Source organism: Paralichthys olivaceus, chromosome 24, assembly GCF_024713975.1.
Source record: "Paralichthys olivaceus isolate ysfri-2021 chromosome 24, ASM2471397v2, whole genome shotgun sequence".
In the NCBI taxonomy this organism is placed as follows: Eukaryota; Metazoa; Chordata; class Actinopteri; order Pleuronectiformes; family Paralichthyidae; genus Paralichthys; species Paralichthys olivaceus.
Window position 1 is genome coordinate 6,335,264 of NC_091116.1, and position 15,217 is coordinate 6,350,480.

Below are 15,217 nucleotides of genomic sequence, written 5' to 3' on the forward strand. Positions count from 1 at the left end.
TTAATGCCAGGACCAGGTCATGACCTATGTTTGGTCAATCACCGGAAAAGCACTTTGAATTGCAACAGATTTGTTTTTAAGGTGCTATTTAAATGAAGTGAAAATGTGTCACTGTTGTGAGATATCTTGACGGTGTGATAGCAATTTAAGTTTTTGCACAACACACCACTGCAGCTTGTGCAGTCTTGTTTTAGTCAACAGAGAAATATCTTATAAGATACAATCATTCTTATCTTTTAAAGACATGACATGAAACGCCTTCATCTCAAACACACCTGGATTATTGCAATTTGGAGAAATCGGTCTTAAACAGGGGCACAGGCTGTTTGTATGAAACACTGTGCCGTCACAGAGTAAAAATGCAATCAGCCAGATGTGAAATAAATATTTTTTTATTGTTTTCATCGAATTTTGCCAAAATACAGCAACCATTTAACGGCATCGCTGCGTCTCTCAGGACCCAACCATGCATAAAATCTCCCATTTAAAAAAAAGGTAAAATAAAAAATATATATTAAAAAATTATGCGTACCACTGATATACAGATCTGATATAAACAGGCGTATTGGTCACAAACCAATTAGAATTATAAACATGGCTTCTTTTACAATACACAGAGACCAAACATGTGGGATATAAGTGTACTTTTCTTTAAAAAAAAAAAAGGGTACATTTATTTTACACATTTGTACATTATTTTTATTTCATTTTCAATGTTATTTCAATGTTCTCACCCCCTACAGTTAGAATGCTCAAGGCATTTCGGGTGCAGTGTCCAATGAGCACAAATTGCAGTAAATGCACGTTAACAAACTCACTCACACACACACACACACACACACACACGCGCGCACACACGCGCACACACAAACACACACACACACACACACACAGAGAGAGAGGAGTGGCAGCAGTGGCTTTAGACACTAAAGAGAGAACTACAGGTTTATCTTGGTGTTTGCAGGTGACAAATACTGATACCAAAGAGTTAATTCACTGTGGTGAACGAGGCCATCTGACGGTAAGAGGAGACAATACATTCATGTACAAGTCAACGCAAACTGAACCATTGACACGCAGACACACACGCTCGCATTCACACTTGTGTAAAAATAAAAAAATAGTCTTTAAAATGTGCAAAAGAAAAAAAGGTCGCTGAACCGAGCTGCACGAGCAACAGCCGACGAGGAATCGAGTAAAAGCATCAGTGAATAATCGATAAGTGCATAATGGTAGTGCGTCTCAAGGTTAACCAGTGCTGGCGGCATTTACAAATCTTCCCCCGTACCTGACAGTTTTAACGGTACGCTGCCTCAAACTCTGATTCTTGAAAAGTGAGTTTTCTTTTTTCTGGGGCTTGTTTTGGTACCGTTTTGATAATGCATATGAGTGAAGGAGGAGTCCGTTTCAGATTTATGGACATAAAAAAAAGAAATCAATCGGCCGGTCATGCAGCAGAAAAAGTACCACAGAGCAACAAAAAGAGTACAAGCACCTTCAGGGGAAAGTCCTGTGAGAGAGGTCGAGTGTGTTTCCTGGTTAGTAACTGTGAGGTTCCAATCTGCCTGGTGTTATCAGTAAAATATGGCTCTTTAGTAACACTGCAGGAAATCACAACATCTCCTAATGCAAGCAGGAAATGAAAAATGGACAGGAATGTCCGACTGATTCATGTCCTTAGGTCTCCAGAGATTTTGGAGAAATAAAGAAGTTGCAGAGTGCACGTGGGAGGTTAAGGAGGTTCGTTATGTTACCAGCTTACATTTGTCTTAAAAGAATAAAGGAAGTCAATGAAGTTACTGGAATATCCAGCAACCAGAGCCAGCTAATTTTGCATGAATACCCAAATGAAGACAAATGTGAGCTGAATAAATCCTCTTAAACTGAGTCTTTAACGTTATTGTGGAGCAAGAGGTGGGACATTTGATGCAACTGGCATTGGAGCAGTTGCAGGACAGAGCTGCCGACAAGTTACTGGTTCTGGAAAACAGATTTAATCCCGCAGACGCCGTGTGATCAGAGACTTTACGGTTTACTGGTGCATAGTTGTGCTCCATCATAACTAAGCAGACAGATTTTACAGGAGCTCAGCCCGAGGGGAAACTGAGCAGGACACATGTTGAACGGAGTGTTTGTGGTTTGGCTACAGCGAGACTTTGACACGTTGATTCAGCGACAACATAAGAGCATGGCGCTAACTGTTGCACAGGAACGCTTCGAGCGGGAATCTCTTCTATGGGAGTGCATGTTTAAGGCCAAAAAATAAAATATACAAAACACAATACAATGAGGATGCTCTGATATGGCACAGTGACTCCTTGGCCGTAGAGTGCTAAAAGGTACCGATTGCAACAGTGGAGCATAAAGAGACATTTCAACTGTAAATGTACCTGTTGGTGAAATGTCAAGCAGCCTGTGAGACAGCGAGAATTGTCCGTGCTTCATGTCGAACACTTGATTTCTCTTGAGCGATAAATCCAGCAAGACAGCGTCATACAGCCAGAAACTCTGGCTTATCAACTGCAAGCTATTTGCCTTGAAACACAACATTAACACTCCACAAATGCTCCCCTTGTTTCAGTGGTCTGTCATAGCATGACCACAGATATTTCACAAAAAGTACCGCTTGTCTTGGGTCCATTTCAAACTACATTTTCTCCACCAAAAGGTCACACTTTTGGGTTTAGCTGCTTACTTTTCCCGCAGAAATCGCTTTTTATTAATGCGACTGTTACTTTCTCAAATGATCGATTACTTGATAAGCCTAACAAACTTTCCTAGAGCCCAGATTTATTTAATTAAATGTTAAGGTTGTCCAAAATTCTAATTCTGCCCTGAGTTCAACCAATGAATACTTCGAGAAGCAGAAGAGAAAACATTTCAGGAGAAAAATCTGGATACTGTTCCTGTCTTTAACAACTGAAGCAGAAGTGCTAGTATCCTAGTACGAGTTGGTTTGTGAAACCTAGAAGTTCATCAGGCATGTTTTTTTCGAAAATGTCTGAAGGGTATTTGGTTAGGAGGCAAAATAAATCCTGTCTCATTACCAGGAATCTGTTACAGAAAAAGGCGAAAACAGATATTACGGCTGAACTGAGATCAGCTAGATTTGTGCTAACAGTGCCAAGGCAATTTATCCAGAAATATAGCGACTAAGAACAGATGAGATTATCCAAAAACTCAAGACACTCCTACACTGCGTTTAAAAACAGAAAAGGCACACGGCAAAGAACGAAGACGGGGCGGGGAAGGGTAGAGGGAAGGTAGTTTGCAGACAATAAAGCAGAGATAAAACATTTCATCTGAGAGAGCAGATCAGACCGGAAAGTGAGTGGAAACCGTTAAGGGGAGTGTTCTCCGCAATCAGGGGTTTAGTTTCGTCTATAGCAGCGGGCCCAGGTCATCACCATCCCTCCAGGTTTTGGCAGGAGACTACATTCTGGGGTCAGGTCAGCGAGATGGGGGAGCAGAGCCACTGGAACGTCAGGCATCGCCTCCTGTAGGTCCACAACACCGACACTATCCCACTCCAAAAGAGAGTTACCGTAAAAACATAAAAAAGAAGACATTTTTTTCAAATATTTGTTTTTCATCTCTTCAGGAGGAAGTGCTCAAAGCCTCCACTTTTGACAAATTAAGGTGCAACTTGCAGAGAAAAATAAAATAAAAATTCATGTCCTCAATGGCAGTCTCATACAAACAGAGACAGGAGGATCAGGTAGGTACCACCCTCCGCCTACGCACCCCACCTGCTTCCAGCCGGTTCTTCCTGGTCCAATGTGGTTTCAGCTTGGAGGTGGAGGGAATGGGGTCAGAGGTAGGGACACCCCATCAGGTAAGGCCGTATCTGGCAGTTCGGCATGTGGGCGGGGGATTAAAGGTTCAGGGGGTTGGGTTAATGTACAAAGATGTGCCTCAATAGCTCATCAGCAGACGGGCGCTGCTTGGTCTCTACAAAGATCCGTTTGAGAAACTCTCGGCAGTGGTCCGACACGTGGACAGGGAGAACCGGGTTTGTCGGCTGGGTGGCAATCTTAAAGATGGCTGCCATGGCCTCAAACTCTGCCCATGGGGGTCGTTGGGTCAGCATCTCCACGACGGTGCAGCCAACACTCCTGAAGGCAAAATAAGTGTTAAAATACATAGAAGACAGAAAAAACTATTCACCATAATGATTTCACTCAGCAAAAAGCTACTATACTAATCATGGCTTTTGCAAATTGTTGAGAACAGTTTTGGATAAACCTGGAAATTCATTTAAGCATCAAGGTGTGTGTGGTCTCACCAGATGTCAGCCTTCCTGCCGTAGCCCTCTCCACTGATCACTTCCGGGCTCATCCAGTAGGGGGTGCCTGTCACTGACTTGATGCCTGTTCCTGACAGACATATGGTCTGTAGCCGCCGGCTGGCCCCGAAGTCTCCCAGCTTCACGTTACCCACAGAGTCACGAAGGATATTTGCTCCTGAACAAAGAGAAGTGGAACATATCAGCCTGCTTTTCTTGCTGTGGCCAGAACAAATCCTCTGCTTTTACATAACCTCAAATAAAATAGTCCACCTCACCTTTGATGTCCCTGTGGACGATCATGTTGCTGTGCAGGTAAGAAACGCCTTCCAGGATCTGCCGGGTGTAGCGGCGGGTCACATTTTCCGTCAGTGCTCCGTACGACTTCAACTGGTCCTTAATGGAGCCCTGACAACCATAAAAATGGAAACCAGTAAATATTGTTCTTTTCTTGTTTGTGTTATGCATTTGTGCAGAAAGAAAATATATGCAGCTATATCCTAAGGACTTTTTCTCTCACTAACATGAAGAGCAACACAAAAATCCCATTTTCTTTCAAATGTCTGCCTTCATGCGGAATACTCACGCCAGGCATGTATTCCATGAAAATCGAGAGAGTTCGCTCCATCGTGTCTCGCAGACATCCGTAGTACTGGACAATCCGCTCATGGCACAAGTTCTTAAGTAGCTGGATTTCACACTCCAACGCGCTCACTTCCTATACGAGAGAGAGAAAAACCCACCATCTTTTGTACATACAGGTGTATACAGTGTAAACTAATAATCAACACACGCATTTCTCGATTCTTACCTTGCTGGTCTCCGGACTCTCCGGGTCAAATTGGACCTGTTTGACTGCCAATTCCCGTCCGGTATCTGCATCATAACAGAGGAAAACCCGTCCGAAGGCACCCTGACCCAGGAGCTTTCCTAGCCTCCAGTTGGTTGGAGCACGTGGGGCTACAGGAAAACATCAGATATGCTTAAGTCACATGAAAAAAGAAATAGGCGAGATCCCTAAAACAACGTGGGGACTCACAGCGGCTTGGTGGACTGATGTCCATGACAGAGAGGGTGGGAGCAGTCGAGAGATTGGGGTTAGGCTCAATGTCGCTGCCCCTCCGTGGCCTTCTGGTGGGTCCCGGGACCTCTTCCAGGTCAGGTGTGAAGACGCTGCTGCCGCTGCTGGTGCTGGGCGACTGCTCGGTTGGACTGAAGCTGACAGGCGAGCGGAAGCCATGAACCTGTGTTCGCCGAGCCCGGGGGAAGGTCTTCCTCCCTGCCAAGCAGAGGAAGGGGTTATGAATGTTGTCGAATAAATGAAGAAACAATATCTTTTAGGGTCAAAAAGAAAACTTGCCCACCATCACTGTAGTCTTGAAGACCAAACGGGATGCCATATCGCCGAGGATATGTTCCCCCTTTCCCCGATTTCTCAAACACTGGGATGTCGTACTCTGCAGACATAAAAGAGGGGGACGGTGAGGAGAAGGGACATCAAGAAGAAAGGAAAGATAACAGCAGCAGTGCGGGGATTAACCTCCAACCTAAAAAAACAGTCGCACTATTCTTGACTGTTCTGCAAACACACCCATGCACACATGTACCTGGAAAGTCCTGGTGGTTGTCTGGATAGCTCTGTGCTCTGGGCATCCTGGACTTTGGGTAGTCGCTGCATTAAGACATGACACATGAAACGCAAACCTTTAATTCATTATTTATAGTGCTTTTTCAAGTGTGCTTTAGACTTGAGTGCATTTCAGGGCTTTATTATGTGGGAAAATATAGGTTGTGTGTATCTCCAGATATTTAATATTAAATGACTCTTATCCTTAATTATTAAAAAGGATTTATAAACAACAGTAGGTCTGGTATCTGATGATCACTTAAGTACATTGTTCTATAATTAAAACACTGAGGTCCGGACCTGTCCAGGGGGCTGTCTAAAGAGGGACAACTTCCAGATGCTGAGTTCTCTGGACTGCTCATGGACAGTGGGTCCAACATCTGGAGATAACAAAGCAGATTAGAACAAGAAACGGTCAACTGTAACTTAAGAATCATTCTTACACAGAACATACAGGGCTGTAAAGTTACAAGCCATAAAATTGTAAATACTGCAACTACTTCTTTTTGAACAACAAATACTGATTTTAAAAACCTTTTCTGCACATTTCAGTTTAAGAAACCAAGTGATGACACCATAGTTCAAATTTCTGAGTGGAGGTACCTGATCCATGCTCTCAGGAATAAACTCTCCCTCGCTGTTGATGCTGGTGAAGGAGCCGTTTCTCGCCACCTGCTGGAGAGCGTCGGGAATGTATCCTGGAGGAGGAGAGCTGCGGTCTGTCGAATGGGAGCCTGAGGTTGGTTGGAGAGAGGGAACCACATTAAATAAATATTTGTGATGCATACTTTATCAATATCTGTTGGAAGAGCTTGTGTGAATCTCACTAGTAGCAAAATTGACATCATTCACCTATTAACGCCAGCATACTCTTCTTGTCAGCCGCTCTGATTCCTGTATTGTCCAGCTCCTCATGTGACTGCAAGAGGTCCATGTTAGAGGAAGAGTTCTGGAGAAACAGTGACACAAAAAAAGGCTTTTAACGTATAAAAGGCAAAATAGAACAGGAAAACAAGCACTGTTTTTTTTATACTTTTTTTAAATTTACAACGCTGCAAGGAAAGTCAGGAGACTACACAAATTCTTACCATGCCGAGACATTTTCTCAGATCAATTTAAAAATAAACAAGGGAGGAATAGTGCAAAAACATTTTTAAATGACTCGCTCTATTTACTTTACTTGTACTGTTCTTTTATACAAGGGAAAAATAAAGCGAGTCACCACTATAACATGACGCTGTAAAATAAATATATAATGTATAATCAATTTGAATGTCACTGAAAAATTCTGAATAATACAGCTTCATGTTATAGTGGTTATCAGACTTAAAATGCCCTTGAAAGTCATTCAATTCTGCCTTGTATGGTCACCATAGCGGAATAAAACCATTCAACTCGAAAACAAACCTTTACTTATCACCGGTGCAAGTGCAAATTGTGTCAATAATAAAACTTGGGCTATTCCTTGGATGGGAGAGCTGCTGACCTGAGAGGACATCTGCAGCACCAGGAGGATCTTCAGGCTCTTCATGTGAACGCTGCGATCCAGCAGCTCCACGGCCTTGTCCAGGTCATCCTGAGTCGTCAGTGGAATCACCAGCTGCAAAAAGAGAAAAACACATTTGGTGTTTAGATCTTTTTAGAAATTTTTTTTTTTTAAACATTTTATTCAGTATCAATAAGGAAAATGTTTTAGCTTTGTACCTCATTATTGGTGTAGTGAAGGTCCATCATTTGACCGAAAGCCACTTTAGCTTTCGACCTCAGGTCGTCCAGCTTGACAGGGCGAGGAAACTGCAGAATCCTACAAAGAAAAAAAGATCAGGAGGTCAGAGGTCAGGAGGTCAGAGGTCAGAAGGGCACCGCTACAGGTCTGCACTGCTGATTTTAAAGAGATGAACAACGTCAAAGTCTAACCTCTTCTCCCCTTTGAACTCGAACTTCACTCTGACGTCGTTCTGCCACAGACAGTTCAGCAAAAGACAAAGAGCGTGTCAAGAGATGAACCAAAGGATTACACACAGCAGGGGGACAAATTAATTCTTTCACTGATAATTGTTTGCCTCTATTGATCAGATTTTTAAATGAATGTGTTCCATGTTTTAAAACCATACAATATCATATCAAGTGATTATTAAAATCCATCACCAATTACAAAATAGTGGCAATCAACTAAACAAAGATCCAGTGCATTTTAGTGGTTTCTTTACTATTCTCTTTCTCTGTATTACCTTGCTGTTGCAACATTACACCCATTTCATATTAAGATTTTTGCCCAACATTGTGCTTTTGAGGCTACCTGGTTCTTGGGCGAGGAGGCTTTGGGTTTGCCCAGGTCCGCCAGGAACATGGCAGGACGGCTAGAGCGGTGCAGTTCGGCCAAGTCCTGCATGATTGAGTTCAGCGCCTCCTGCTCATCTGAGTGACGACAAGACGACAAACATTACTGTGAATTCACATATGCATTTGAATGGCAATTGAAAGTATATGTTTTATTTCAGGGTAAATATTGTTCATGAATCTTGATTTTTTTTAGGTAGATTTGACTTGAACTGTGCAACCTGAGCTTGAAAAAGCACATGAGGTCATGAGGTCATTCACTTTGCAACAGCTGAAGTGCGCAATACTTTACACAGCTCTTTTGCATATTTGTACATTTTCAAAACCTAAAAAAACCTTACTAAACATACTATTTATCTGTGTTTTCAGACATGTTTTAACATGTTATACCACATCACACATTGGTTCATTGTATTGTAAAGGTGTCAAAGAAACATTGTTCAGAGGGAGAGAGAGAGAAGAAAAAAACATTCCTTTGGTTGCATTCGACAAAAGACAAACACTGGCCTCCTGCCAGACAGTAACACAATCTTAAAAACACACACACATACCCATCATCATGGCACGGCGATTAACCCAGGAGGCCAGGAAAGAGGATTCTCCCATCAAAGGGATTCCTTTCTCCTGCAACAGCAAAAGAACAACATAAATCCTGACATGCAGATGAGTGGGACACAAGTTAGAGCCTGAAGCTGCTGAGAGGCCAATCTGTAAACAGTGAGTGGAGCCAGAAAACCTCTCGACTGCATGGGTAAGATGCGTATGTGGGCTAATAACAACAATGAGTGAACATATTTATGTTTGTGTAAAAGGCATTTCTGAATTTATTTGTGAGGCTATAGTTCATAGTATTGTTTGAGAAATTGCTTTGCTTAATACTGTAAAGTGTTGCTTCTATGTTTTCTTATACTTTGCCCAAACCATTTATACAAATGCCATTAGACAGAGAGTGTATTCCAAAAAACCTACATTACATTACAGATGTTGTGTTAAAGGCTTTTAACTTCATCAGTGATGGATAAGTGATGAGACTTTTTATTGCAATGAAAAGCATATGTTATAACACCACTAAAAATAAAGGTCTGGCAGAGATTATAAAACCAATGTATAATTATAATTGGATTATTATAATTATTGATGCAGTCATGTAGAAAAAGCTTGGTGTTGTAGCTGGCCATAGCCGAACAGAACAGATTTACTCCCCATAAACTGTAGGGACATATTATTTTTTAATGTATATCACATTTCAGAAATTGATCTGGAAATAAAAATCTTAATATGCTGAGTAAGGAGCAACCAAAGCTCCCAGATGGATGTGTAACCATAGTCGAGCTGCAAGTCACTATATTCATTATTCACTAATTTGCTGAAAGATTTATAGATCATTTGGTTTATCACTATCATTTGGTGCCTGTCACTATGGATGAATGTAGTGTCTTCTAATGACATCTTTGATTTTACTCCCCGATAAATATAAATTACAAAGATTATCAAGGAATGTTGAAAGGATGAAACTGAAGCATATATTTCGATTAGCAAAAATGATTGCTACATTATGAAAAGAGGGAATAATCTATTGTCAAAATAGTTGCACGTTGCATTTCCACGATCAAGTAGGAGTAAACAGTACAATAACTTCCTCTGAGGTAGAGTGGGGCTGATAATGCTTTATTAAACTACATTATATGATGATTCAATAATCATTAGTTGCATCCATTAGCATAACATTGCATGGGAAATCGTAAGAATTGGGCATAAATATACCCCCTAGCAATTCTTCTGCACAATCCTCACCACTAGCTGTCATTGTTAAATGTTAGTTGTTGCTGTGAGGTCGTGCAGATAACGTTCAACACTACAGACGGTGCTGTGTGTCTGGATACTAAAGTCTGGACAGTCAAGATGGCCTCTGCTGATGAGGAGATGATTGGATATTGCTGATCGATCAATGTCTGCAACTGACGTCAAATCTGACTATTCCACCACGCTGGTGAGAGCAGGCTGCAACATCAACATTAGCTTAGCACTTCTCAGTCGTGCAGCCAATGATGCATCCGCTGCAAAACACTGTTTTGAGCCGATCACTGCAAAGTTGACACCAACAACACTGCCACTGTTATGGCCTCCTTTGGTAAATAATTCGCTTTAAATGAACTTACTAGCGTTAGCTGAGCAGCCTTGGAAGCTACAACTGACTTAACAACTGTTGTTAGCGAATTCAGTCTTGCGTGTCACGATAAAATGATCGTACTAGATGATTTTGCACATTCGAAAATAACCCAAACACAGTCAGCTGCAGGGATATAGCTGAGAGAGGAAGCTAGGTGGCTAGTCGATAGTTCCGTACACAGCTAGCTGTCAGGGCCAGGGAAGTTGACAAGCTAAGCTAATGCTAATTCGGAGCTCTCTCTCTCTCTCTCGCAGTGCACGGCCGCGCAGAAAGCGAGAATCAAACGGACACATGTCCAGTGTGAACCGGCCGGTGTGTCGCCTCACCTAGGCGCGATGCGATCCGTGCTCACTCCCTCACCCACAGGGCCGGTGACGGGAGCCCCGGGCCCTGCGGGGAGAGGTCGCTGGAGGAAGCAGAAGTTTGTCAGTCCGCTCACAACTTCACTTGAGTCCTGCTGGGCCGCGGCGACGAGGCCCGGCGGCTGTCAGGCTGAACCCCGGTGGATCTCTTCCGGCAGCAGAACGGACAAGATGACAGCGTTTCCGAAGCAACCCTCCCCGTGTCTGCGCCGCGATGAGAGGGCAAAGTTAACGCGCAGCTTCCATTTAGTTTTACTCCACACGCTGCTCCACGGTAGCTCCGCTCGCTGTTTCCCCCACAAACACATCAAGTTCGCGAAGGATCCACTAGAGCCTACCGGGAGATTTTCATTTTTTGCTGACAAAATAAAAGCAGGATATCTCTTTTATCGTGTTTTTCCCCCCCGATGTAGGCTTGTGGATTTTACGTTGAAAGTCATCAACCGGAAATGATTGATTTCAGTTTGGCACGCTTGACAGCCTCTGTGGAGGAGTCCAACACAAAACACAACTTCTGATGTGAATAAAATGTATTAGTTTCCTGCATCACTCGTCAAATCCTGCCAGGTAAACGTGTTTGACGGGTCTTTTAATCATCTGGTCCACAACTATAACCTTTAATCATAAAATGAACGCGATCTGATTTCACTAATACTGACTGAATGCTTATTTAACACAGACACACTAAATTCAAGCATAAAGTAATTAAACATATAGTCGCTAATCTAATAAATGTATTCTTTTAAATGATTCCAAAATGCACTAATGGATATTTAAGTCTTATTTTGTGCACTTTTATGAAGTAGTGATATGTCCACCACCTAATTGGATTGTGCTCTTAATATTGATCACCTTCTTTGTAAGGACAAGTATGCAGTATGAAAACGCTACATCAAACCACATGAACCACTATTTACTAAGGAGTATACATTCGCCTTTATACGAGATTAATTGACTGCTTAATTTTTTTTATAATTATGCGATTTAATGTTGTTGCAGATACAACTTTCTTATCAATAAACTCTTATTCTGAAAGAATCCTTGCTTGGCGTCACTGCCGGTCGCTGTCGCCTCCTCACAACATCGGGCTAAAGCCGCGGCTGGAAGCTAACGTGAACGCAGTTGTAACAACACACAGAGGCTAACACAAGCAGGAAGAACATGTCAGACTCGGTGAGACGAAAACTTTGAAGAGTATTTTATTATTTGACGTCCGTGTGAAATGTAAGAAATAGACCTATCGTGATTTTGCGGCTGCTGCCTCCTGTGTGTTTTTCTAACGTGTTAGCCGTTAGCTCGTGTAGCTTCAGGCCCAGTGCTCAGCTGACATGCTAGCATGGGCTTCAGCTCGTGTCCAAAGTTCTGCCTCGACACAACAAGCCTCGCTCACATTTTGAAACCCGAAATGTGAACATGCACGAGTCTCAGTGTCGGTGCAGTCGGATAAAATCAGTCTGCGGGTCTGTCTGAAACGTGCGTGTGGCGTTTTAATGCTTCATGTTTTATTTGTTGTTGTTTCTTTCCAGGAGACAAAACCATCCAGCCAAGACGGTGGGGACAAGAAGGACGGAGAGTACATCAAGTTAAAAGTGATCGGTCAGGTGGGTAACAGTGCAGGGAGGGTGGATGGGACTCATCGAGCTTAGCATAGTGATGTGTAGCATTGGACATTTGCTGTTGATGCAGAGTCCCTCTATCAACAAATCATTTTTAATGATTCATGTTCCAGAGCATATGTTTGCTTTTGTGATACGTGTCAGCTGTGGTTACTGTGTTTACAAGGCTTATACAATGTAATTATAACATGTGTTTGTAGTACTAAAGTATTACATGGGATCTATGCTTACTTGTGGATTAAAACTCCAGAGGTGCATCAATAAGAAATGTCAAAGCCGATGAAAATTACTAACAATTATCTATTTGTTGTTCAATCATCAATAAATAAACAGTGTTGCAGACACCCATGCCACAGAAATAGATAAAGATCATATTTTAATGTGTTTCTATATGTTTTCTATGTTAAGCACATATCTTTCTTCTTCCTTGCTTCCTTCTTTCTCACAGTACCCATATGTATTAGTTGTAAACAAAAAGCTTTTGCCTTGTTTCTTCATGCTGACCTTTCCGCCACTTCTGATCATCATTTTTCTCTCGCCGCCCACAGGACAGCAGTGAAATACACTTTAAGGTGAAAATGACAACACATTTAAAAAAGCTGAAGGAGTCTTACAGCCAGAGACAGGTACGAGGGAAGAGGGAAATCGGTGCCTGCTACCGAATGATAAAAGTCCGATTTTTGTGTCACAAACATGTCAGAAAAGCATGGAATTATATATCACTTTTTAAAAACATGCACGTTGTGTGTCTTTCAGGGCGTTCCAGCAAGCACGCTACGGTTTCTGTTTGAAGGACAGAGAATCGCAGATAACCAAACTCCGAAAGAGGTAAAACTTGTCTCTCTTGACAACTGTTTATCTTTGAGTCAAGTATATTTCAACGAGTAAAATATACACATATATACAGTATCGACACACAGGCAGCAGGAGTAAATCAGCGGGCAAAAAAACAAAAATATGTTTAAAATAAATAATAATAATTTATTGTCTGAATATTAAGTTGGCTGGTATTGTCACTGCTACAAGCTGGTCTTGTTTTTACCAAAGATTGGACACTTAACAAAATTTCTGAAACTGTTCTGCTTTAATTTGATGGGAAATTATTAATAAATGGTTTGTGACATTGGGAAAATGAATACAGAAGAACTAACTAAGAAGAATTTACTTTGAAGAAGAGCGTGAACATCTAAATCATGTGTTGTTGATTCTGTTACTAAAAATGTCTCTCCTCTGCCGTTCCTTCTTGTCAGCTGGGGATGGAGGACGAGGATGTCATCGAGGTTTATCAAGAACAGACCGGTGGACTTTGGAATGATTAAACCCCCTGCATTTCAAAATCTTTTTTTTCTTTTTCTTATTTTGTATTTTATTTTGTATGTATGTACGTATTTTTGTTCAGTTTCAAACCATCTGGATCAAAACTCTTATCAGGGCTTCCATGTGTGACAGGGAGGTGCATGAACTGAGGTAAGCGGACGAGGAAAAGGACAACGGGTCTCTTATTCTGAAGTGCAGGGATGCTCATGTTGTTGACCCGAGCAATAGCATTCAGTAGCATAGTATCTTGTTTGTTGTGTGTTTATTTTTTTCCATAATCCTGTATTTTTTGGGGTGTAAGCAGAAGCAAATAATACTATCAAGGACCAGCCCACTTTAAAGGAACAGTTCACCAAAAAATGATCTTCATACAGTTGTAAAAGGAGTAGTGTTATTGTCATGTGATACTACACAGCAAGTGCACTTCAGCTTTGCTTTAACTTTAAGGAAATAAAGTGACTGTGAACATGTTTGCTCAGAATTTAAAAAATCAGAAAACTCCTTGGATCAGAAGCCAAACTGTTTCGCTCTGGGTCTCAAAACGCTCTGTTGTTTATCAGCCAGATTTGGAGAAGTTGTTGTACACTGTTCCAATTGTCTCTTCAGCAGAACTACAGATTGTTAAGTTAAAGTTGCGAGAGTATATCTTAGATATATTTGCTTGAAGTTGCAAGAGCATATCTCTGAACCTTGGTGATCATGTTCCAAACATTAGACTATCAAAGCCACGTGAAAATAAATGGACCTTGCTGTTTGAGGGAACTGAAACAAGTTGTGGACACTGAGCAGACATCGTCACAAATGCAATTTCTGAATTACAATTTCTTTAGGTCTTTTTTTGGCTACTTATGGTTTAAAATCTGGCATCATGTTGCATTTCATTTGTACAGAAGTTAGAAAGATAAAAAGTTTTGCTTGTACTCCGGATGTTTGCTAAAGGAAATATGACAGAGGAATTTGACTCACCCAGTTAGATATTAAAGATGCAGTTATTTGTACAAAAGGAGTGCATTCCAAACGCCGTCTGGATTTACATTCAGGGCATTTAGCAGACTGAGGGTTTGCTCATAAACAGCTGGACTCAAATCCACAGTTTGTTGACATTGTTCCTGGTGATCTGAATAATTTGCATTTACAGCCTCTGTCTGTCATGTATGAAGAACTGCACCATAGTGAAATTGTAAAATTATAATTATTGAGCTGACATAATATTTGAGATTTGACAATTTTTTTAAACAACAACTGTGCTTTACTTGTATATGTTGTATTCAGTATTAATGTGTTTGAATGACATGCCACATGTATCTCCAGTGTCGTCTTTTTATTTATATTGGAGGGTTTCATTCTGTGCTGTTATATTGAAATATATACCTGTTCTGGATATATCTTGCTCTCTGACATTCACAGTGTTTTAAACTCGGACGATTGTGTCCTCCAGCAGTTTGTGCAAGAAGAAAATCTTTCAAATATTCACACAAGTGATCTACGAGCAGCGACATG

At 41.4% G+C, this 15,217-nt stretch overlaps 2 protein-coding genes across 2 annotated transcripts; one reads left to right on the forward strand and one right to left on the reverse strand.

The window, feature by feature from the left end:
- Positions 1–376: 376 nt before the first annotated feature.
- map3k2 (mitogen-activated protein kinase kinase kinase 2) lies at positions 377–11,198 on the reverse strand. The gene is made up of 17 exons (XM_020104118.2): positions 10,749–11,198; positions 8,804–8,876; positions 8,212–8,330; positions 7,830–7,870; positions 7,617–7,716; positions 7,399–7,512; positions 6,765–6,861; positions 6,516–6,646; positions 6,213–6,292; positions 5,893–5,957; positions 5,650–5,742; positions 5,325–5,564; positions 5,097–5,245; positions 4,872–5,003; positions 4,564–4,693; positions 4,286–4,463; positions 377–4,115 (listed from the first exon to the last, which is right to left on the reverse strand). Exons 2-17 carry the CDS (start codon positions 8,856–8,858, stop codon positions 3,896–3,898), a joined length of 1,944 nt encoding a protein of 647 aa, XP_019959677.1. The 5' UTR covers positions 8,859–8,876; positions 10,749–11,198; the 3' UTR covers positions 377–3,895.
- Positions 11,199–11,811: 613 nt separating this feature from the next.
- sumo1 (small ubiquitin like modifier 1) lies at positions 11,812–15,107 on the forward strand. The gene is made up of 5 exons (XM_020104088.2): positions 11,812–11,957; positions 12,311–12,385; positions 12,949–13,026; positions 13,157–13,228; positions 13,651–15,107. The coding sequence occupies exons 1-5, from the start codon at positions 11,946–11,948 to the stop codon at positions 13,717–13,719; spliced, it is 306 nt and encodes a 101-aa protein (XP_019959647.1). The 5' UTR covers positions 11,812–11,945; the 3' UTR covers positions 13,720–15,107.
- Positions 15,108–15,217: the final 110 nt, after the last annotated feature.